Raw genomic sequence first — 25456 nt, 5'->3', positions numbered from 1 at the left:
GATACTCAAGTTCTATTCCATTCTCAAGTTCCATTAAGAACTATTTGAATTCATAGAAATTTAAGAGTAAAGGAGGCAATTTGGCCCATCATGCTTGTGCTAGCTCTTTGAAAGAGCAGCCATGCTTATCCCTACTCCCCACTTTTAGATCACAACTTTATGTTCTGCATCTTCAAGTACCTCTCCAACTCCCTTTTTAAATTTACAAAGTCAACTGCATCATATTTTCAGGTAGAGCATTCCAGCCCAACAACTCAGTGAAAAAACCATTTCTATCCTGCCCTCAGTCTTTTGTCAGTGATTTAAAATTTTTGTCCTCTGGTAATTTTCCTACTCGGCCAAGAGAATAGTTTTTCTCTATTTACTCTATCAAAACCTTTCAACATTGTGAAAATCTCTATTAGGTTACTTATTAATCGTCTCTGTTCCAGAGAGAGCAGTGCCACCCTTTCCAATCTCTTAGTAACTGAAGTCACTCATTCCTAGTAAACCTTCTCCAAAAGGTCCATTTAAAAAAAAACATCTTTCCTGAAGAAACCTACCAAGAATTGTCCGCTATAGGCCAGCTGAGGTCCAACCCATGATTTATAAAATTCTAGCATAATCTAGAACATAGAACAGTACAGCACAGAACAGGCCCTTCGGCCCACGATGTTGTGCCGAGCTTTATCTGAAACCAAGATCAAGCTATCCCACTCCCTATCATCCTGGTGTGCTCCATGTGCCTATCCAATAACCGCTTAAATGTTCCTGAAGTGTCTGACTCCACTCTCACTGCAGGCCGCCCATTCCACACCCCAACCACTCTCTGAGTAAAGAACCTACCTCTGACATCCTTCCTGTATCTCCCACCATGAACCCTATAGTTATGCTCCCTTGTAATAGCTCCATCCACCCGAGGAAATAGTCTTTGAACGTTCACTCTATCTATCCCCTTCATCATTTTATAAACCTCTATTAAGTCTCCCCTCAGCCTCCTCCGCTCCAGAGAGAACAGCCCTAGCTCCCTCAACCTTTCCTCATAAGACCTACCCTCCAAACCAGGCAGCATCCTGGTAAATCTCCTCTGCACTCTTTCCAGCGCTTCCACATCCTTCTTATAGTGAGGTGACCAGAACTGCACACAATATTCCAAATGTGGTCTCACCAAGGTCCTGTACAGTTGCAGCATAACCTCTTTGCTTTTATAATCTATGTCTTTATTTATAAATACCAGTGGCTAATATGATTTACCATAGAATCCCTACGGTGCAGAAACTCACCATCCAGCCTTTGAATTGCACCTACTCTCTGAAAGAGAATTCCACCCAGGCCTTCCCCTCTGCCCCATCCCCGTAAACCCACACATTTACCATGGCCTAACCACCTAACCGCACATCTTTGGACTGTTTTGGGGGGCAGGGTGGGGGTGGAATGTGCAAACTCCCAACAGAGAGTCACCCAAGGCCGGAATTGAATGCGGGTCCCAGGTGCCATGAGGCAGCAGTGTTAATCACTGTGCCACCATGCTGCCTGTCCATGGTATTAACCAGATTAACAACTTACCCTACCATCTTTAAGGATTTGTATATATGGACACCAAGGTGTCTCTTGGTTCAGCTACACGTTTCAAAAACCATGCCCAATCATATCATAATAAACAATCTTTGTAATCTCAGTGTACTGTTATTTTACCAATTTATTCTCAGGATACTCCCTCAGTACAAATTGAAGTAATTGCTGTGCATCATTTTACAAAGCATATCTCAAAAGGAAGTTGATTAGTTGAGTGTACTTGTTGACTAGCACCAGCTATTATGTTCAAAAGACATCTGAACTTTAACATGTTCTTGTTTCCAATTCTGAAAATGTAAGGTTTCAGGTGAGCAGTGTATAGTAAATGTATAATAACCAGAAAATACACTAAATAATGCATTCTGATGACCAGCACTTCTGATGCACTGAAATGCTGGGTAAGAACTTTCTACCACATTCAGATTTGAATGGTTGTTCACAATTGCTTCTTCATTTATCTCAGTAGCTTAAACCATGCTCAAGGCATACAAACTCCCTTCATCTGGGCTTCGAAGTCCTAAGATAATTTTTATTTGTGTGCCCTGCCTGTAAAATAAAGCAGTTTACAGAATCATACCTGGCCGGGTTTCCCTGAAAAAACATCTTGTTCCAGTTTCTTACCTATTTCCCTCCATGCCCTCTTTCTGCTTGACTTGACTACCCAATTTCCCTTTCTAGTCCCCTCATGCTAGCTCAAACTGCAAATAGTGCCCACTTGACAGGTTCGATATCTATTCCCTATCAAAACTGCAGAATCATCCAATACTCATCTTCAAGTATTCTATCCTTGCAAACTGCCACTCCATCATTCACCTCTTCCACGTTCTTGAGCAGATTTGGGAGGCACAACCTGTTAATCTTTCCTGCAATTCTGTTTGAATCTCTCCAATTAGGTTTCTCATCCATGCCACAGCATTGAAATGGCCATAATCAAAGCCACAAAATGACATTTTAAAACTAAGAAAGATAAATCTGGAGGATTAGAGCTGCATATCCAAGTTTGCAAAGTTAGGTAGCACAGAATGTTGTATACATAAGAGCTAGAAGTCACAAAGTGACTGAAAGATGGAGTTCAATGTAGGGAAATCAGAGGTCATCTTTACATCGAAGAAAGATAAATAATATTTTCTTAATAATGAAAGATTAAGAGTTGTGGAGGAGCAAGGGATTTAAGTATCACTGTACAATAAACCACAAACCTAGTGCCTAGATACAAACAAAAATCAAAAAAGGCAAATGCGTTGGCCTTTTATCTCAAGTGGATTGGAATTCAAACGTGAGCAAGATATGCCTCAGTTGCACAGAACCCTGGTTAGATCTAAACTGGAAAACGTTTTCATCTTTGGGCACCATACCACACACACTGGTCTTGGAAAGAATACAGTATACATTCATCAGAAGGACACCAAGACCCTACATGTTGAGAAGTTGCATAAGCATAGCTTGTATTCCCTTGAAGTTATAAGGTTGAGCAGTGATATTACAGTTGGCAATGTAGAAGTGAACCATCAGTCTTTGCCTTCAGCATACTCAGACTGAGCATACACAACTCTCTGGAAAGAGAATGCCAAAGAATCGGAACATGCTGATTGAAGGTATTTCTCATAAATCGCCAATTTCTTATCTTATTATATCCTTGAGTTCTGGATGCTCTAGCCAAGGGAAACAGCCTCTTAGCATCTAACCTGCCAAGCATTCGCAGGAATCGTTCTAGTGAACTTTGGTTGTATTCCCTCGAAGGCAAGAATACCTTGGATTTGCAGAAGAAATCCGTACACTGTACTTTTAGCAAAGTCTCACCCACAGGATTCCTGACTGTTGCTTGTAATAAAAGCCAACATACCATTTACTAATTGTTTGTTCTCATCTGCATGTTGATATTGTGTTTCTTGTACCAGGACACCCAAATCTCTCTGAACACTAATATTTAATAGTCTCACAGTATTCTATTTTTCTATTCTTCATACCAATTTACAGTTCCCCAAATTGTACGCCATTTGCCACCATCTTGCCCACCAACATACCCTGTCTGAATAGATGCACTGGTTGCCATTTTCCAAAATTCCCTTGGTGCTGGAACAACCTGACCAAATTGGAAAGCAACAAAAGTTATTCTGCTTATTCAAGAAAGGATGAAGGGAGAAAATTGGGAAATACAAGCCCAGCTTTTTTGCAGCCTCTGCGTCTTCCTTGCATCTTACTTCCCCACCTTGCTTTGTATCGCCAGCAAACCTATTACACCTGGTCCCTTAATTTAATTAGATTGTATATAAAGCTCCAATCCCGATCCCTGCAACATTTCTGCTGCCCTGAATATAACTCCTTTATTCCTACTGTTTTCTGTTCTTTAACTAATTCTCTGTTTGCGCTAATCATAGAATCCTGAACCCAATAAGCCCTCACCTTCAGCAACAACCTACTGCATGGCACCTTATCAATGCCTTTTGAATATCCACTAGTTCCTCTATATCTATTCTTCTAGTTACATCCTTAAAAATACTTAATCGATTTGTCAAACATTTTCATAAACCATGTTCACTCTACCTAATCATATTATGATTTTCTAAGTGTCCTGTTACTAGTTTCTTAATAAAGGAATCCAACATATTCCCCAACAACTGATGGCAGGCAAACCGGCTTATATTTCCCAGTTTTCTCTCTCCATCCTTTCTTGAATAAGCAGTATAACTTTTGCTACTTTCCAATTTGCTGGGATTGTTCCAGGACCGAGGGAATTTTGGAAAATGGCAATCAGTGCATCTATTCTCTCTGCAGCCATCACTTTTAGAACCCAAGATGTAGGCCATCAGTCCAGAAGATTTGCCAGCTTTCAATCCCATTAATTTCTCTGGTACTTTTTTTCACTGTTAATTATTTTACTAATTTTGTAAAGTATTTTGTGTCTTCTACTGTGAAGAGATGAAAACATTTGTTTAATGGCTGTCTTTTCCTAATTCCCCATTAGAATTCCTCTTGGCTCAGTCTCAATGGATCCATGTTTACCCGTGCTGCTCCCTTCCTTCCATCTTACTTGTGAAACATCTTATAATCTGTTTTTATATAGTTCAGGCTTCAAGGAGTGCAGGGCCAGGAAACAACAAAGCTCTGGAGGAATGTGTAGGGCCAAAAAACAGGGAGATTCCAGAGGAACGTGCAAGGTCAGAAAACAGGGAGATTCCAGAGGAATGCGAAGGGCCAGAACAGAGGAAGATTCCAGAGAAAGATGCGGGACCAGAAAATGGAGATTCCAGAGGAAGGAGCGGGGCCAGAAGACAGCAAAATTCCAGAGGATTGGCTAGCTAACAGGATACAGGGAATAGGGATAAATGGGTCATTTTCAGGTTCGTGGAGTGCCACAGGGTTCAGTGCTGGAGTCAACTATATATAATCTAAATCAATGACTTGGATTAAAAACAGTGTATTTATGGCAGCTAAATTTGCTGATGACACAAAGATAGAAAAGTAAGTTGTCAAGAGGACATAAAGAATATACAAAGGGATTTAGATAGGTTAAGTGAGTGGGCAAAAAATTGGCAGGTAAGAGTGTAATGTGGGAAAATACGAATTTGCTTACTTGGTAAGAATAAAAAGTACTATATTATTTGATTGGAGGGAGACCACAGAGCTACGGTACAGAGGGATCTTGGCGTCCTGGTACGCAATTCACAAAAAGTTGGTATGCAGGTGTAGTAAGTAATAAGGAAGGCAAATGAAATGTTGATGTTTATCACAAGGGGAATTGAATATAAAAATTGGGAAATGTTAGAGTTTACAGGATATTGGTGAGATCACATCAGGGGTACAGTGTACAGTGTACAGTTTTGTTTTCCTCATTAAGAAAATATATAATTGCGTTAGATGCAGTTCAGAGAAGGTTCACTCGACTTAGTCCTGGGATGAAAGGGTTTATCTTGCAAGGAAAGTTTTGAGCGGATTGGACATAGAATTTACAAGGAGAGAGATCTGATTGAAACATACACAAGATCCGGGGAGTGGAAAAGGAGGATGTTGACATGATGTTTCCCACTGTGGGAGAGTCTAGAACCTGGGGACATAGTTCAAAAATTAAGGGTCTCCCGTTTAAGACTGAGATAAGGTTCATTAGTCCGAGGGTCATTACTCTGTGAAATTCTCTTCCACAGAGAGCAATGGGAGGACTGGGTCATTGAATATGTTCAAAGTCAAGTTAGGTAGTTTTTTGATCAGCAAGGGAATCAAGGGTTATGGGAGGCAGACAGACAGGAAAGTGGAGTTGCAGCTACAATCAGTGTTGGGACCTCTGTTGTTTGTAGTACGTATAAATGATTTGGAGGAAAATGTGGGTAGCATGTTTGTGGATGACACGAAGATTGGTGGAGTTGCTAAGAGTGCTGGAAATTGTCAGAGGATACAAAAGGATATAGATAGATTGGAGACTTGGGCACAGAAATGGCAGATGGAGTTTAATCCAGACAAATGAGAGGTGATGCTTTTTGGTGGATCAAATTTAGGTGTGAATTGTACAGTAAATGGCAGAACTATTAGGAACATTAGCATAGAGGGATCTGGGTTTGCAGGTCCACAGTTCCCTAAAAGTGGCAACACAGGTGGCCAAGGTGATTAAGAAAGCATATTGCATGCTTGCCTTCATCAGCCAGGGCATCCAGTATAAGAGTTGGGAAATCATGTTGCAGCTATATAAAACCTTGTTTAGGCTGCATTTGGAGTATTGCGTGCAGTTCTGGTCACCACACTATCAGAAGAACGTGGAAGCTTTGGAGAGAGTGCAAAGAAGGTTTACCAGGATGTTGCCTGGTCTCAAGGGTGTTGGCTCGGGGGTTGAATAAACTAGAATTGTTATAATTGGAAAGACAGAGGATGAGGGGAGACCTGATAGAGGTCTACAAAATTATGAGCGGCATACACAGCATGGATAGTCAGACTTTCTCGCATGGTGAAAGTATCAATTGCAAGGGGGCACAGGTTCAAGGTGAGGAGGAAGAAAGTTTAAGGGAGATGTGCGGGAGAAATGTTTCACACAGAGTGGTGGGTGCCTTGAACACGCTGCTAGAGGAGGTGGTGGAAACTAGCATGGGTAACATTTAAGAGGCACCTGGATGGGTACATGAATAGGGAGGGAATATACGGTCTGAGTAAAGGGCAGAAGTTTTTTTCTTTTAAGTTAGGGCATTATGATCGGCACAAGTTGGAGAGCCGAAGGGCCTGTTCCTGTGCTGTATTTATCTTTGTTCTTTGTGTAATTGGATCAGATGTGATCATTTCAAATGGCAGAGCATACTTGACAGGCTGAATGGCCTACTCCTGCTCCTAATTCTTGTGTTTTTGTATTCTCATTTTCCATTTCCCTCCATCAATGTTTTGGTTATCCTTTGCTGGTAGTTAAAACTCTCCCAATTCCTAGGTTTACTCATTATAAACCTCATTTTTTTATTCTAATATTAACCTTGATATCTTTAGATAGCCTCAGATGGATCACTTTTCCCATGGTATTTGTGCTTCTTAATGGGTTGTAGATTGTTCAGAATTTTGAATATTGCTTTAAATGTTCAGAATTGTTCATTTACTGACACACCCTTTAATCTAATTTATGAATCTATCCTGGCAAACTTGCCACTCATACCCATGTAATTAACTTTAAGTTCAATACACATCCCTCTCTTCCCCATCTCTACTTTTATGTCTGTGAGCTTAATACATTTTCTGTAAGTCACAAAACACAAAAAGCATGCATGCAATAAATACCTGCCACATCATTCCTCTCTCTCTTGCTTGCTTTTTTAAAAGCATAAATATTACCTGAGTTAATGTTTTGAAATTTGTCCTCAAGTGTTTCTTCGATATTATTTTGAAAAAGTGAGCAGGTACTGCAAGAAGCTAAAGAATTTTCCATTAGTACAGCTGACTAAATGGTATTAATGCATCCTGGGGAAATTGGGTACACTGCTCATGCTGAGATTTTATACTCCAAATTCATCTCATGGATTCAAAGTTCTGAGCCCTCAGGTTAACAAAAGGCATTAAAAGATTTTAAAAACTACAATATTGCAAAAATGTAAGACTTTTTAGATAAACTTTGTTCAAGCCCTTATTGGCATCAAAAACATCAGTTATTGAGGGGGAAGACAAATGATATACTCACTACAGAGTTGCACTGGAAGGGCATCAACTAGGTTTAATGAGCATTTCAGGTATTAATAATGGCTTTTACCATTCAACCCCAGTTGACAACGGTCTTTTCAATGTGAAATGCAAACCTAGTGCATCAAATTTAATACAAAACACTTCAATCTCCCACAGCATTGCACATGGTCAAGGCTCAAGTTAGCCAGCATGGGATAACTGCATTGTGGCATAGAAGGACTGCAAAACGGGAGGTCAAAAGGCAAGGGCAAAGCAGGATCAGGAGGAAAGACTCGTGTCAACCAGGGTTAGGCAGGAGAAGGTAGAATAGTGTGGCCAAACGGGCCATCTAAAATGGTGATTTGTAAAGCACTCTGGGACAATTGGGCAAGAACTAAAACGACAGGCTGCAGCCTAAAAGACAGAGATAAACAGGCTGCAACCCAGATGACTGAATACACAGGATATGGGTCATCTCCAGGACAAAAGGGACTTTCTGGTCAAACTGGGTTGTTTACCAGACATAGGGGTGCCATAACCCCTTATTTGGGAGGGAGGTGTGTGTTCTACCTGCCCCCAGCACCTACAGACATGGCCGTTGGGGACACACCCAGAGATTGGTGTGGCAGCACCCGATTGGACTTTATCGATCAGGGTGATCAAGTCCTGATTGATTGATAATAGCCAAAAGGGGCGCAAAACCCAACGGGGTATAAAGGGTGCTGCGCAACCAAGAATCTCTCTCTGACCCCACGAACGAGCTACAACAACAGTGATCGTCGCCAGCAACGACCAGCACGAGGAGAGCCACCACACCAGAGAAGGAAGGAATACTAGAGCCAGAGTGCCAGACCAGACCAAAGGACCAGACTACACAGAGGACGACCGAGACCAGCGCACAGATAAAGGCCAATATCTGCTTGGGTACTTGCCAGTCACGCAAAGTTAAGTCAAGGTATTGGACTTGAACTTTAGTATTTTCTGTAAGATAACTTGTTGGTTGGGTGGGTGATTATTGATTGTGTGTTTTAAATAAATATTGGTTGTACTAACAAGACGTCTACTCGCAGTTCTTTGTCCATCGTATAATGGTTAAAATAGACTGTGCGGCAGGCACAACAATAGTATTAGAGGTGGACAGATTTTGCAAATGGTAAAAGATGACACTGAACTAAACATCTAGGTTATAAGGGGATATAGAACTGGAAGCAATTATAGCAATATACATATTAACAACAAGAGTAATGGGGGAAAAAGTGGAGGAAGGAAAGGCCACATACCAAAAGGTTGAATTATTTAAAAATTACCTGACTGAAGCAACTTCGGCATGGTGGCACCTCACAGCACCAGGGATCCGGGTTTGATTCCTGGCTCGGGTCACTGTCTGTGCGGAGTCTGCACAATCTACCCGTGTCTGCGTGAGTTTCCTCCGGGTGCTCCAGTTTCCTCCCATAATCCAAAGTTGTGCAGGTTAGGTGGATTGGCCATCCTAAATTCTCCCTCAGTGTACCTGAACAGGCGCCGGAGTGTGGCGACCAGGGGATTTTCACAGTAACTTCATTGCAGTGTTAATGTTAGCCTACCTGTGATTAATAAGTAACTTTACTTCATACAAAGCAATTAGGGCCATTATTTTAAGGTTGAGCATTATAAAACAGTAAGTGTGATTTAAGTTTGTATATGTTAACCAGGAATGCAGGGAGAGAGAGAGATCTGGGGTAGATAAATGTACAAGTTGCTGAAGATGGCAGGGCATTTTGTGAAAATGATTCAAAGGACACACAAGATAGAGACATGTGGTGAAAAGGGGTTGTGATAAACATTTACAAAACACTGGTAATGCCTCAACAGAGGTACTGTATCCAATTCTGGGCACCACACATTTAGAAAGGATGTGAAGGCTTTACAAATGCTGCCGATTTAGGGCGAATGGTTCCAGACATGAGGGACTAAGGGTTTTAGTTACGTGGAGAGACTGGAGAAGTTGGGGCTATTCTCAGAAAAGTGAAGGTTGAGAGGATTTGATAAAAGTATTCAAAATCATGAGAGTTCTGAACAGAGAAGATAGAAAGAAACTGTTCCCATTGGCTGAAGGAGACGTCAATTTAAGGTGAATGGTGGCATGAGGAAAAAATGTATTTTACTCAGCAAGTGGTTAAGATCAAGGGCGGCAGGGTGGCACAATGGTTAGCACTGCTGCTTCACAGCGCCAGGACTTGAATTCAATTCCAGCCTTGGGCAACTATATCTGAGTGGAATTTGCATGTTCTCCGTGTCTGCATAGGCTTCTTCGAGGTGCTCAGGTTTCCTCCCACTGTCCAAATAAGTGCAGGTTAGATGGATTAGCCATGGTAAATGTGCAAGCTTATGAGGATAGGGTGGACACGAGGGCATGGGTTAGATACTCCTTTGGAGAGTTGCTGCAGACTTGATGGGCTGGATGGCCTCTTTCTGCACTGTAGGGATTCTATGGTTTTGTGATCTAGAATGAACTGCCTGAGATTGCCATGGTTTAACCAATTGGATAAGGACCAGCAAAGAAAACACCTGTGCAGGGCAAAGGACAAGAGAGTGGGACTAGCTGAGTGTTCTCACTGAGAGCTAGGATGAACACGATGACCCAATGGCCACGTTCTGTGCTGTAACCATTCTATAGTTCTGTGGGGTAATGGGGCTGTAAAGGAATCAAACTAACAGTCGGGAGATCTGAGAAAGCTGCAGAATCAAAAGGATATTAAAATGGAGATCAGAGCTAAAAAGATGAAATGGGCAGAATGGTGGCACAGTGGTTAGCACTTTTGTCTCTCAACGCCAGGGACCTGGATTCAATTCCAGCTTAGGATCACTGTCTGTGTGGAGTTTGCACATTCTCCCTGCGTCTGCGTGGATTTTCTCTGGGTGCTCTGGTTTCCTCCCACAGTTCAAAGATGTGCAGGTTAGGTTGATTGGCCATGCTAAATTGACCCTAGTGTCAGGGGGATTAGCAGGGTAGATATGTGGTGTTGCGGGAGTGGGGCCTGGGTGGGATTGTGGTCGATGCAGACTCGATGGGCCACATGGCCATCTTCTGCACTGCAGGGATTCTAAACTCTAAAAAGCATAAATGAACTTTCCATTGTAGGTGTGTGCAGAGCCAAGGCTCATTGAGGACAATAGCAGAAGACAGCCTAACTGGACAGAACAAAGTTACTATAAATTCTAAAGATAAAGCTAAATGAAGAAAATTAGAAAATTCTGGATGTAAAACTTCCAAGTGAGGTTAAGAGATTTGGAACAGGACAGTAGATGCAATAGTTGTGAAACATTTAACACACACTTATCACCCTTTGATGTTATTCACAACTAATTGTGTATGTTACCATTGCATGAGACACAGACTGAACAGAGTATGACATCCTTGACAGAGCAAAATCATTCCAAAGTGCCAGCTACAATGAGACAATATCATGAATTTTGTCCATGAGGTATGGCTACTATTAGAAATTTCATGCACCACAAAGTGCATGTGTGACAAAATATGCCATTTGCAAGCACTAATAATGTTTTTAATATTGCTTTTGGATCCTCCATGGTATTACTCAACTTAATTGGATGATAAGAACATAAGAAATAGGAGCAGGAGTAGGCCATCTAGCCCCTCAAGCCTGCCCCGCCATTCAATAAGGTCATGGCTGATCTAATAGTGGTTTAGTTCCACTTACCAGCCTGCTCCCCATAACCCTTAATTCCCTTATTGATCAGAAATCTATCTACCTGTGACTTAAACATATTTAAGGAGGTAGCCTCCAATGCTTCAATGGGCAGAGAATTCCAGAGATTCACCACCCTCTGAGAGAAGAAGTTCCTCCTCAACTCTGTCCTAAACTGACTCCCCCTTATTTTGAGGCTGTGTCCTCTAGTTCTTGTTTCCTTTCTAAGTGGAAAGAATCTCTCTGCCTCTACCCTGTCTAGCCCCTTCATTATCTTATATGTCTCTATAAGATCTCCCCTCAGCCTTGTAAACTCCAACGAGTACAGGCCCAATCTACTCAATCTCTCCTTATAAGCTAACCCCCTCATCTCCAGTATCAACCTGGTGAACCTTCTCTGTACTCCCTCCAAGGCCAATATATCCTTTCGCAAATAAGGGGACCAAAATTGCACACAGTACTCTAGTTGCGGCCTCACCAGTACCTTGTACAATTGCAGCAAGACCTCCCTGCTTTTATACTCCATCCCCTTCGCGATAACGCACGATGCATTCTTTCGAAAAGCAGAATTATTATGCCACGTAATACACAATATATCAGGTGGTTGTGCCCTCTCAAGCCTATAAAGTCTACCCAATGTTAAGTAAATAACTGGTGAGATGAGGATTTAATCGCTATTAATCCATTTTTTTTGTTGTCGGAAAAATATGATTTATAGTTAATTAGCAAGTGCTGTGTCATCTTTTTACTATTCCGTTTTTGGTGGGTTTTTGATGTGCACAAAAACCCATTATATACAAGACAATTCATGATTATATTATATACACAGCAATTCATGATTATTGTTCAACTTTTCTACTCTCTTGGTGAATCAATTGAATCAAGTACTTTAGGGAAAGAAAATCCATTATTTATCCCTCAATAATTGAAACTTCTAATGTCAAAAAAATTTAAACAAAATAAAGTTACATATTTCACCATTTTTCCACACCCTATTTGTTGACAATTTAAATTTTCAAAATAACACAACTAAATGTATTCATTTAATTATTTTGTAACTTTTATCACCTTCATTTAGGATTTTATCTGAAGGTTTCAGTCTCTACTAAAATCTTGGACTATGATAATGTGTTTCTTAGTTGAAGATCAAGTCCTTGGGTTACATGTGCAATGTGAACAGTTAAGCTAGCCAAATGATAGAATGGCTCTCCTTTAACAATAATTATTCAATTGTTGAGCACTACTCAAAAAGATTAGAGTAATATTTCAAACAAGCATAAGGTTTAATTTATATTGTTTTATTTTAAACTTGTGAACTATAGCGAAAGAAATATAATAGAATGATGGCACACCTGTTACTGTTCAAGTTGACATTTGAAATGCATTTTCAGAAAACATGTTTGAGGGCAGAAAAAAAAGCCAGTGCTGTCAAACATCAGGAAACTCACTCCAGCTCTATCCCTTATCCCAACACCTTGAACTAATTTAAAATAGATCTTATTCTATTGCAATGTGTGACTAACTATCTGTGAAGAGCCTTGGATGCAAGTTGTTTTACGAAGCATTATATAGCATCTTCACTGTAATCGCAGCCAAGGCTCTTCACAGAAGTAAAATCAGACAAAAGTAGATATGAAGATACAGGAAGAAATATTGAGGAATAAATAATGGCTCAGGCAAAAAGTTGAGTTGCAAGCAGGGCCCTCAAGGAAGTAAGTGCCCAGCGTTAGCAAGGCAATTTCCAGCACATTGGTGTTTCACACATGCTCACGTTTACAGTTCTAGGATTTGGGACAATGGTATACTAGGGTGAATGGTTTTTGGGGTGGAGCTGGCGGAAAACAAGGGCATCAAATAGTGATAATATTTTTTCCAAATAAAGATAGGCAATTAGTGTAACATCTTTCATGGTTTCAGGACATCCAAAAGAGTTTTACAGTCAAACAAATAGTTTGAAGTGTGGTACTGCAGGAACATGGCAGCACATTTTGCACACCACAAATTCCTACAAGCACAATGTGATAATGATCAATAATCTGTTTTAGTGAGGTTGATTGAGGGAGAAATATTGGCAGGGAGAACTCCCTTGCTCTTCTTCAAATTAGTGCCATAATATCTTTGACGCCCATCTGAAGGGACAGAGAGGGCCCGAGATCTCATCCAAAAGACAACACTGCCCACAGTACAGCAATGGACCAAAGCTTAAATCATGTTAAGTGTCTGGAGTGAGACTTGAACCCGTTAGCTGGTTCACCATAAAAGTATTGAGATACAGGTGCAGAGGAAACAGTTGGAAATGGCCTTATTATAGAAACCACAGGAGTAGAGAAGCATGCACAAAGGCAAGGCTGAAGGAATGGCTCAAGTGTAGGTGGGAGAGGTTATACAGGGAGCAGAGGGTATACAGGGGCCAGAGGGAGAAGTAGAGGGAGGAGACGTTATGTAGAGGGAGATGTATAAGGAAGAGGTCAGTGAATTTAAAGGAGAACATACAGGCGCAGCTGAGATTGTAAAGAATGAGCTGCAGTTAATGCAGAGGCTGAGGATGAAAAAGGAGGCAGATGAGAAACTTGGGTTTGAGTTAGTGAGGAGGAGGAGAAGATGGATGTGTGAAAAACATTCAAGGTTTTCAAGAGGTGGCAAGGGTGGAACAAGGTGACATACACAAGAGGTGAAAGTACCAAAGGATTTGTTGGAGAAACCAGTGCTATGTGGTGATCAGGGGTATATTACCAATGTGACAGTTTTGACAAGGTAAGTGGTGGGAGCCAGGCAAGAAGATTTCAGCGAAGAGTAAGGGATCACCATAATCTGTGAACCAAGTTTCAAATCCAGGAGACCAATGTGATTATCTATAACAAAGTCAAGAAGAACTAGAGCCTTATTGTAAGTGAATGGCTATTTGAATGGATATTTTGGATAACGGTGACTGTTGGCAAAATCCTAGGTAGTAATAGTGAGTGGGGAAACATGGCAGGAAGTATGTTGCTAAGGCTAGCCTCTGGCTACCATACGCAGTGGGAAGATGGTCAAGAAAGTTGATGATGCTACTTTTAAGTCAGCAATGGGCGCTTAAAGAAAGTCAGGAAAGTAGCCAACAGATTTTCAAAAAAATTCAAGCTTGGAACAGCATCAGGAGAGTGGGAAGATAGAACAGTAACAAGTTGGGAAAGATTTAGGAGGGGGGGTTAAGTAACAAAGCAGAAAAAAAAAAGCATGAGAGTGAGGAAACAGGAGAAAAATAAAAGTTTGAAGTTTATTTATTAGTCACAAATAGGCTTACATTCACACTGCAATGAAGTTACTGTGAAAATCCCCTGGTTGCCACACTCCAGGCCTGTTCAGGTACACAGAGGGAGAATTTAGCATGGCAAATGCACCTAACTAGCAGTCTTTTGAACTGTGGGAAGAAACCAGAGCACCCGGAGGAAACCCACGCAGACACAGGGAGAACGTGCAAACTCCACACAGGCAGTGACCCAAGCCGGGAATCGAACCCGGGTCCCTGGCGCTGTGAGGCAGTAGTGCTCATCACTGTGCCGTTAATGAGATATAAAAAGTGAGGCAGATTAAAGGGCTCTGGTCCTGACTAAGAACCAAAATACACACAAACAAAGAGAAAATTTGGATTCTGCTGTGATGGTGATTAGAAGGCACACACCGAAATCGCTCTTACAGTAGGTGTCTTGTATTGACTGGATCAAAAACTGCAGTGTCCAATACACCTGTTGCCTTAATGTTACAATATCTATTAACCAACTGCCAACCCACAATGTAAAACATCACGATCAAAAACCTCACAATGCATTCTACAGATTTGCCAAATGCAGGATAGCATGAAAGTTGGAAAGTACAATATAAATGTTAGCAGACAATCTGTACCGTACATGTAATAGATACAAATCAAGTGCAATACATGGAAGTATGGATGAGAAGTTGTGTCATGTAACAGAATGAAGCATCAGTGTCATCAGATAATTTTTCAGCCAGTGTATTTTGTGTACCCTATTTTAGAAAAAAGAACAGCATATCTTCAAACTCAATGTCCGCAACATCACAGGAGAGCTGATTGGAATACATAAAGTTTTGTGCATAGCATGCACTTCTGTACTGCATACACTTCCAGCAAGTGTCACTTTTAATTCCAAGTTTCCGAGTCACCCTTTGTTGATTTTCTCTGATAAGCCAGTGTGTTAGATGGCATAACATCCTGGAGTGACACAGTGTATCATCAAACTTTTACCAGGTCCACAAAGGTCTACCAAAACCCACCAATCTTTAGTCAACATATTTCACAGACATTTCCTATACAGATTTGAAAAGCACTGGCATTCTTTCTGCTCCTGAATAACAATCATTTATACGCAAATTTCAGTATTGACTTGGTCTGAACAGAAAGAATCTGCTCTGCAATGACAAATGGCTTTAACATTAACTTTATTAAAAATGTTAGTCATAGACAAAATACCTCGAGTTTTCTTATTCAGCCACGCAATCAGATTAAATCAAGCTACAGATTATTTCAAACATGAATACCACAACAGCAAGCATATAGCTCAGAGTGAGGGTTCCCAAACTGGAGTCTGCAGACTCCTGAACGGTCTCCAGAGATGCATGACACTGGTGGCAATCATGGGACCAGCAAATACTAGTTCCAATGCTCATAGTTTTATAATAATTGGGGAAAACAAACAGGCCAATTAGTGCAAGGCCTCTTGGAACACTGGCTGCTAATAGGCTGACTCAGCCTATCAGCATCCAGTGCTCCAAAAGGCCTTGCTCTAATTGGCCTGTTTAATTTATTTGATCTCTGTTGCTGGGCAGAAAAGTCCATGGTCAAGAGCAAAGATTCATGGTGAGCCGGCAGGAGATGAGAAGCAGAAGTGTCGATGGCAACCGGAGAGGCAGCATACTGCATTGTTTTTTTTTGAGAGATTACTGTCCAATACTAATGATAACGACTAAAGCTATATACTATGGATTTAGGAAACAATGGAATACAAATAGAAAATGTTCGAAATATCCAGTGGGACCCTCAGCATCTGTGGCCAGTGAGAGTCATGGGATTACATTCCAACTTGTTTGGCTTCCATCATTTGGGCGGCACGGTAGCACAGTGGTTAGCACTGCTGCTTCACAGCTCCAGGGACCTGGGTTCGATTCCCGGCTCGGGTCACTGTGTGTGTGGAGTTTGCACATTCTCCTTGTGTCTGCGTGGGTTTCCTCCGGGTGCTCCGGTTTCCTCCCACAGTCCAAAGATGTGCGGGTTAGGTTGATTGGCCATGCTAAAAAATTGCCCTTAGTGTCCTGGGATGCGTAGATTAGAGGGATTAGTGGGTAAATATGTAGGGATATGGGGTAGGGCCTGGGTGTGATTGTGGTCGGTGCAGACTCGATGGGCCGAATGGCCTCTTTCTGTGCTGTAGGGTTTCTAAGATCTTCTAAGATCTTACCTGACAATTGTTTGCACTGTAAGTTCTTTTATGCAAGGGGAAAGGCAGGGGAGGAAAGAACAAAAGGAGTGCTCCGTGATAGATAGAAGTCGAGAGAAATTAACAAAACGGAATAGGGGAGTTCCTCTGATGTAGTCTATTTGTTCCATCACTTCTGCACTGGCTCTTTCACAATGCAACCCAATGCATCCAATTGAACTTCTCTTTACTTTAAGCCACGCAAATTTTCCTATTTAAAAAATGCACCCATTCCATTTGAGGCATTTATTTTATCCATATCCAACACACTCTCAGGCACTGCATTTCAAACCCTAAGTATTTGATGCACAGAACTATTGTCTTCATATACAATCTGGAACTTTCGCTGATCAAATTAGGTCATCGTCCTTTGGTTAACTATCCTCCAGACATTGGGGGCAATTTCTTTTTATTTACTCCATCTTAAACCTCCTTGATTTCAAACACCACCATCAAAACCTCCTTAGAGTTCATTGCTCTAAAGAGCATAAGCACAACCCCTGCACATTATACCCGGAACCATTTCAATAAGTCTTGCCTGGACCCATGCCCAAGGTTGCCATGCCCTTCCTAAAGAATACTGCCCAGAGTTTGACATATTTGCATTGAGAAGGATTCCTGAAGGCTGCATATATGGCAAGTTACTGTAAGATCATTGAAATAACATGCCAGCATTGGACAAAGTGCAAAAACCGCAGATGTAGGAACTATGAAACGTAAACACAAAATGATCAGAAATATTCAGTAGGACCATGAGCAACTTTGGAGGGAGAAAAAGTTACATTTCTGCTTGGAGAGCTCCCATCAGAACTTGCAATGGCTTATGTATACATGAGGGCCCCGGCAGCGGGTGCAGGGGGAGGCGCCACGACGGCGGGGTGGAGGCGTGTGAGGAGAGAGAGAGAGAGAGAGAGAGAGAGAGGGGGGGGGGGGGGGAGAGAAAGAGAGAGATAAGGGGGGGTGAGAGAGTGAGGTGAGTGCTTGGGTGAGAGAGAGAGAGGTGTGTAAAAGAGAGAGAGGGGTGTGGGATAATGGCTTGGTGTTAATCTACCCCCTCCCACACCCGGTGTTAATGTGGGAGGTCAAGTGGCGGACAAATGTATTTGTGACTGCGTGCCTCTTTCTAATTCCTAACACATGCATAGATAGAGATAGAACAGACCTGTTTACATTTGATTTTTGTGCTCGCACCTATTTTGTAGCAAAAATGAGCGTAGACATTATGAAAATGCTTGGGGAACCCTGATGCTCTTGGGAGGTCATTAGGGGTTCCGCGGTTTAAACCCTGGCAAAGGACAGTGATGAACAGATTTTTAGATTTAATGGGTAGCTTTTTGTTAACAATTTCCTCGCGCCCCTCCCCTCGCACCCCTCCCTCCATCTGAATCTGAATGCAGATTGCATTCAAAGAATTAAGCTCAGATTAAAATGGCATGTTGGCTGCACAATTAATTTGTCCTTCTACCTGAACAACCAGATTAAAATCTACACCGGAATGGTGGAGTGAAACCCTGTCTGTTGTCTGGCTGTAAAAGATCTTCCTGAGAAATTAATCTAACAGTTTCAACCCAGTTCCCAGTGGGCATCCATGCACACATCACAAAAAAATGCAGCAGATCAGTAACATCAGCACCAACTTGGCAATCTCACTCAAAAAAAGCAAAAAGCATGGCTACTCCAGTGATTCTCATAAAAAGAAAGATTCATGGTGTCATGCTACTGTGGACAGTTACTGAGTAGAAGCCAAGTATCACACAAAGAGAGAGGGAGGAATCAACATCTAATAATGAAACTGTAGTATAACATCTCACTTGCTTTACAAGTGCTCGTCTTGCCTCCCAATAGCATTCACATGCTCCCCCCCACCCTACAGCAAATAAAAGACACGGACAATAACAAGGGATGTATTCACATAAAACATTAGGTTTTCTAGCAGCCACTGATAAGGCAATAGGCTATATTTTGAGCGCAACTTTGCAGAAGCCTGTCTGGAAAATAGTAGCAAAGAAGTTGTGGAAGCAAAGTTGAGGGATCAGTGAAAAAATGGGCAGATTGACAATATTAGCAAAGAACCACCTTGAAATTGCCCATCAGAACTGCACATACATATTACCACTATGTCACTTACCTTCCTAATGATCTGGACAAAACACCAAGAAAACGTTACATACTATGTCAGATGAGAAAGCTACACAGAATAAATTCTTGCAAAAGCTATTCATATGGGGAAATCATTTAAAAATGAAGAATGAAATAAACTTTGAGCCATGACATTTGAAGTTTCTTAAAATTGGTATTGCATACTTAATTGTATCAAGTCACATTATGTACAAAAATACACTTTACCTAGCTAATCTAACACAGCTCGTCACCTTGGTTCCGTTTTATTGTGAAAACAGAATTTTGCTGAATAACTTACTCAGCAATCTCTAAAGTTCTCATCCGCATACCTTATATACTTCACTGAAGCCACCTCGTCCAAGTAGGTGTAGTAATAAATATCTATCATTCAACGTAGGGTGATCTTTGAATCTAAAAAAAATAAGACTAATATCAGCCAAACATTCCAGAAACTAACTCGTTTGTAAAGGTGGGCATTATGAAAAACGTTAACAGGTCGAAGTTTTCAGTTGGGTGAAACTGGATACTGAACGTATTCTAGATATTTTGTTAAATACAGCATAAAATGAGTTAACATATAAAGATATGATTCATCAAGTCATCATTATTTAACTTTAAAAATTCAAAACTGTAGTAGTAGGATAATTTATTTTGTTCACTGAGTAGAAGGGTGGTGACTGCTCCTTTGAAGGAGGAAAGTGTAATACCAGACATTGGTAATAAGATTCATGTCAACAAGTAGAGAGGTCTGAAGAAACACGAGTCAAGGCAGGAGGTGGAGTTCATTGATTGGAAAATGGATGCTTACTTTGAACGAGAAATGGGGCGGAGGAACAATTTGGAATAAGGAGCTAGAGACAGCAGCCAGGTCTGAAGGCAGAGACACAAGTGGGATTTCCCTCCGCTTTGGAAGCAAAGTTAGTTATATATTTATTGCATTTAAACTGTTCGGAACAAATAGGGAGAGCAGTAAAGAGAGATGGAGGAGATTGAAATTGCTTCTACTGCAAGTTCATTTTGGAGCAGTGGGCAGATTTAGATAGGGAGAAGAAATTATAGTAAATATTTAGATGTTCAAGCTTTATTTGGCATGAACTTTCAGGTCAGACACATGTCAGATAATTTGAGATTACAGATCTCAATTTGAGGCCACTAAGTTGACGGTATTAAAAGGGAGGCATGAGGGGATTACCGGCCTGGAACTGAGGCAGTTATGGAGATTTTGATATCCTTCTGGGGAGAGAGCCAGAAAAGGGGACAGTTGGAGTCCAAGAGAATTCCATTCAGGGAGTTGGGGTATTCTTTTCTAAAGGGTGAAGAGTGAAGTAGGCTGGGCTTATTGGCTGTCAGGGTATGCTGCATACAGAGGGAAACGAGTAAGTGATCCAGGAGCTCAATCACAAATGGAGATATAAAAGATCCGTGTGGTATTGAGGTCAAGGCATGGCAATTTCCATAACGCAGAGGGGTTGTGAAACTTGGAATTCTCAACCCCAGAGGGCTGCGGAAGCTCTGTCACCGAGTATGTTTAAAACAGAGATTAACAGATTTCTAGATACCAATGTCATAAAGGGACATCGAAATCATAGAAATCCTACAGTACAGAAGGAGGCCATTCAACCCATCACATCTGCACTGACAACAATCCCACCTAGGCCCTATCCCTGTAACCACACATATTTACCCCGCTAAACCTACTAACGTACGTATCCCGGGACACTAAGGGGCAATTTAACATGACCAATGCACCTAACCCGCACATCTTTGAACTGTGGGAAGAAACTGGAGCACCCAGAGAAAACCCACGCAGACAAGGGAAGACTGAGCAAAACTCCACACAGACAATGATCCAAGCCAGGAATCGAACCTAGGTCCCAGGAGATTGCGTGAGAACAAGACATTGAAGTGAATGATCAGTCATGATTGTATTAAATGCGAAGCAGGCTCGATAGGCTGACTAGCCTACTTTTGTCTCTATGCTCCTCAGGAGGGTAAATGTGGAGGGTGAAATGTGTTGACTTGTAAAGTCAGGCCAGCAATCTGAATTGAAATGAACTAATCTTATGTAATGGATTTTTATTTTTTTGTTTAGGCAATATACACAATAAAACAATGCTTAAAAGAACTGCATTATCCAAAAACATGTGTATAACTAGATCTTGTACTATGGGTAGTATGCTATTAAATACGTTTGTTACATTTATACTAGAAAAGTTAATGTTAAGTAGCATCAATCATCAAAATTCCCCCTCAAACTAATAGTACAAAAATAAGGAATTTCAAAATGTTATTACAAGAATGCAGTAACGAAGTAAGATACCAGTTAGCGCAAATTCTCACGTTTTTTTCCCAATATTTAGAAAACATACGTCGAAGTAGCTATAAAAATGAACTATTATACTGCTTTTGATCCAACCAGAGGTAGAAGTAAAGACAAACTAACTGCCCTTTTAAAAAGGACACCACTACTACAGTGTAACAAAAAAAACTAAATGAATGATTATAAATGAGAATCCAGACAAGCAGGTCAATCATTTCTTAATTATATGAGTTTGTCATTTAATTAACTAAAAGTACAGCAACATTTCAATAAGATTTGTACTCCATTGATTCTACTGTTGTTGGACAGGGTTTGGGGATTGTTGGGAGTGGTTTAAGTGTAGCCAAAGATATCAGAGATATCAAATTATTAACTATCAAATTCAGTCAGTATAAAGTTGGTAACTTTAAGAATTATACCTGTATTTATTCAGTTTTAACTGCTAAGAATTCGATTTTGTGTTTTTAAATTTTGATCGGTTAGCATTTACAAGTGCACTTATCTGAAACAGAAAACCAATTCCTATTACATACTATTTCCATAGTAAAGATGCCAAGTTATCATAATTAGTGAAAATGTACAAAACATTTTTACTTCCAACTCTGGGACAAGTTCATATTCTAAAAAAATGACTCGTGCATGGCTAATTTTCAGTAAATTTTCAAAAGCAATCTGGAACAGAGTGAAAAATTAATTGCAAAACTTAGGAAAATTTGGTGATATGGCTTCGAGGTACTGAGTAGTAATTTACATACAGTAATTTAAAGCGTACAGAATATGTCAGTCACTTCATTTTTTAAAACCGTAATAAATTCCAATGAAAAATAAAAAAAGTAATATTTTTACATTTCTATAAGTAGCCTTTTAAGATAAAAGTTTAGAAAGGTATGTCTTGTCAAGTTTGCTGAAAACCAGGTCGAACATTGTCACATTTTGCGAGGTGACAAACTGATGTTGAAGCATAGAATTTTGTCTAACAAGAAAAAAAACTATTACACTTGGTTTAAGAACAAACTGAATCCTGGAAATTAATAATAACGAAGAGCAAAAATCAAATAATAGTATTTGCAAAACCAAAAGATGGATTATATCAGGTGAGTACACTGAGTCTATCATGGATAGAGGATTGGTTAACTAACAGAAAGCAAAAAGTGGGGATAAATGGGTGTTTTTCTGGTTTACGCTCAGTGACTAGTGTGCCTCAGGGATCAATAATGGGACTGCAATTATTTACAATTTACATAGATGATTTGGAGTTGGGGATTAAGTATAGTGTGTCAAAATTTGCAGATGACACTAAGACGAGTGGTAAAACAAAGTGTGCTGAGGACAAAAAGTCAGAAGTGGGATATAGATGATTTGAGTGGGCAAGGGTCTGGCAGACGGAGTACAATGTTGGTATGAATAACAGCAAAATGGACTATTATTTAATTGCATGCTGCTGTGCAGAGGGACCTGTGTGTCCTTGTGCATGAATCACAAAAAGTTGTTTTGCAGGTGCAGCAGGTAATTAAGGCGGCAAATGGATTATTTTCCATCATTGCTAAAGGGATGGAGTTTAAAAACAGGGAGGTTATGTTGCAGCTGTATAAGGTGCTGGTGAGGCCACACCTGGAGTACTGTGTACAGTTTTGGTCTCCTTACTTGAGAAAGGATGTACTGGCACTGGCAGGGGTGCAGAAGAGATTCACTAGGTTGATTCTGTAGTTGAGGGGGTTGGCTTTTGAGGAGCGATTGAGTAGACTGGGACTATACTCATTGAAATTTAGAAGAATGAGAGGGGATCTTACAGAAACATATAAAATTATGAAGGGAATAGATAAGATAGAAAGCAGGGAGGTTGTTTCCACTGGCAGGTGAAACTAGAACTAGGGGACAAAGCCTCAAAATAAGGGAAGCTGATTTAGGACTGAGTTGAGGAGGAACGTCTTCACCCAAAGGGTTGTGAATCTATGGAATATGGTGAGTGGACAGGTAAGTGGAGCTGAATCCACGAAAAGGTCAGCCATGATCTTACTGAGTGGTGGAGCAGGCTCAAGGGGCCTGCTCCTAGTTCTTAAAGACGCCAAGTTATCATAATTAGTGAAAATGTACAAAACATTTTTACTTCCAACTCTGGGACAAGTTCATATTCTAAAAAAATGACTCGTGCATGGATAATTTTCAGTAAATTTTCAAAAGCAATCTGGAACAAAGTGAAAAATTAATTGCAAAACTTAGGAAAATTTGTAGTGGGGGAGAACAGGTGGAAGGTGGTTTTGTTGAGGTTTTTAAGTTTAGTTATTTCTCAGATGTCATAGGGAATTCCTGTAGGATAGCCTGCACAGAACGGTGAAAGAGAAGTGCACCTTTACATAGCCAATATCTAGGTATCTTTAGAGGGAATGTAGGGGCTGAACTATAAGTTCTTTATTACAGCACTTTTTCTTACTGGTTAATGTGCCTTCACATGGATCTTGCTTGACTCGAGAAGGTAGAAGACAAGACGCTTCATTGGTTTGGACTATAAACTGCCAATCAAATTTACTGGACAGTAAATGACTAAACGAGCAATTTTTTTTAAAAATCATGCAGTGGTAGAAGGTGAGCTAGATGGACCTTGGTATTTTTAAAATCTAGCATCTCTGACCTTCCTATCGATAAAACCCTTAATTTCTGACATGGGAAGGAAGCGAGATGAGCTAATCATTCAAGGAAGTTTCATTTAAACAAAGGTAGAAAGAGGTAAAACTAATGGATAACCTGCAAAGAGAATTCTAGTGAGACAATGGAAAGGCAATAAAACGAAAGCATGAAAACTGCTTTTTCCTTAACTAGGGCTAGCAATCTCAAATAAAAATTCCAGCATTTGTAATTTTATTTCAGATTTCCAGCTTCATTACTTTTTTTAAAAAACTTGTATTGCTGGACTTACTGCTGCCTGGAATGTCAGTCTCAAGAGTGCTGCTGCTTTCCAGCATAAAGTCTCACTTGTCTCTCTCTGTTCACCCACCATCTTTGCTGCCCTTTACCACTTTTGTTTATAATTATTTGCCAAAATCAATTTCTACAACTGCATCGCTTTCCTCAGTATTTGCCTGCAGCTTTGACTTCTTTCATGTGAATGCCAGCTGATGTTTCATCATTCCTCTTTTAGATCCATTTGTGATTACCAATGTAGCCTGGGTATTCATTTTACCTTTCAGTATTTCACATAATGCACTCTCTTCTCTCCCTCTTCCCATGCATCGTACATTAGTCCTTTCTCTTCAGCACCATTGGCATTTGTAGTGCAGTTTGTGGTATTTTCACTCATTACTGCTTGCCTACTGTGGCACCATTTCAAGAGGAAGAGGGGAGTTCTCCCCAGTATTCTGGGGTGGATATTTATCCCTCAGCCAACATCACTAAAAAAAGATTATCGCTATATGTTGGAACTTAATTGGGGGAAAAAAACTGGCTGCTGCATTTCCTACATTACAACATGGAAGCACTTCAAAATACTTCATTGGCTGTAAAGCATCAGAAATGTGAAGTCGTGAAAGGTGCTATATAAATGCAAGTTCTTTATTTGTTTCTACTGGCTAAATCAATGTTAGTATTCTCCTGGTTTGCTGTTCTGCATCATCCTTTGTCTCATCTGTCACTTTTCCAAAACCTAGTCATAGAGGCATACAGCACAGAAAGGGTCCTTTGGTCCATCACATCTGCGCCAGTCAAAGACAAATCACTTAACTATTCTAATCCCATTTTCCAGCACTTGGTCCATAGCCTTGAATGCCTTGGCATTGCAAGTGCACATCTAAATACTTAAATGTTATGAGGGTCTCTGCCTCCGCCACCCTTTCTGACAATGAGTTCAGCCCCTTAGTCATTGATCCCTCCACCAAGCGGAAACGTTTCTTCCTGTCTACTCTTATTAAAATTATGTCCCTCATAATTTTATACATCTCATAAGTATCCTCAGCTCAGGAAAACAACCCTAGTATTCAATCTCTCTTCATATCTAAAACTCTCCAGCCCAGGCAACATCCTGGTAAATCTCCTCTGCGCCATTTCCAATGCTATCACATTTCTCCTATAATGTGGATTCCAGAACTGCACACAATACCTCCTATCGGGCAGCAACCAAAGGGACAAATAATCCTCCAATGCCAACTAATTACGAATTCCTGATGGTTCTCACTTTCTTGAAATCCTAT

General features: G+C 40.6%; 1 protein-coding gene across 9 annotated transcripts in view; it reads right to left on the bottom strand.

Annotated features, from left to right (window-relative positions):
- Positions 1–25456, bottom strand: part of tlk1a (tousled-like kinase 1a) — a 184374-nt gene that overhangs the window by 27101 nt on the left and 131817 nt on the right. For all 9 annotated transcript variants that reach the window (XR_013499538.1, XR_013499537.1, XM_078228368.1 and 6 more), the window contains exon 14: positions 19285–19366. Coding sequence is in view for 7 of the 9 variants with exons in the window: in XM_078228368.1 (XP_078084494.1) it covers positions 19285–19366 (82 nt within the window). In the remaining 2 variants the exon portion in view is untranslated. The remainder of the gene's footprint in view (positions 1–19284; positions 19367–25456) is intronic.

This window comes from Mustelus asterias, chromosome 14 (assembly GCF_964213995.1).
Source record: "Mustelus asterias chromosome 14, sMusAst1.hap1.1, whole genome shotgun sequence".
Lineage (NCBI taxonomy): Eukaryota > Metazoa > Chordata > Chondrichthyes > Carcharhiniformes > Triakidae > Mustelus > Mustelus asterias.
The sequence above is the reverse complement of the archived record's forward strand: the minus strand, read 5'-3'. Positions and strand labels throughout refer to the sequence as shown.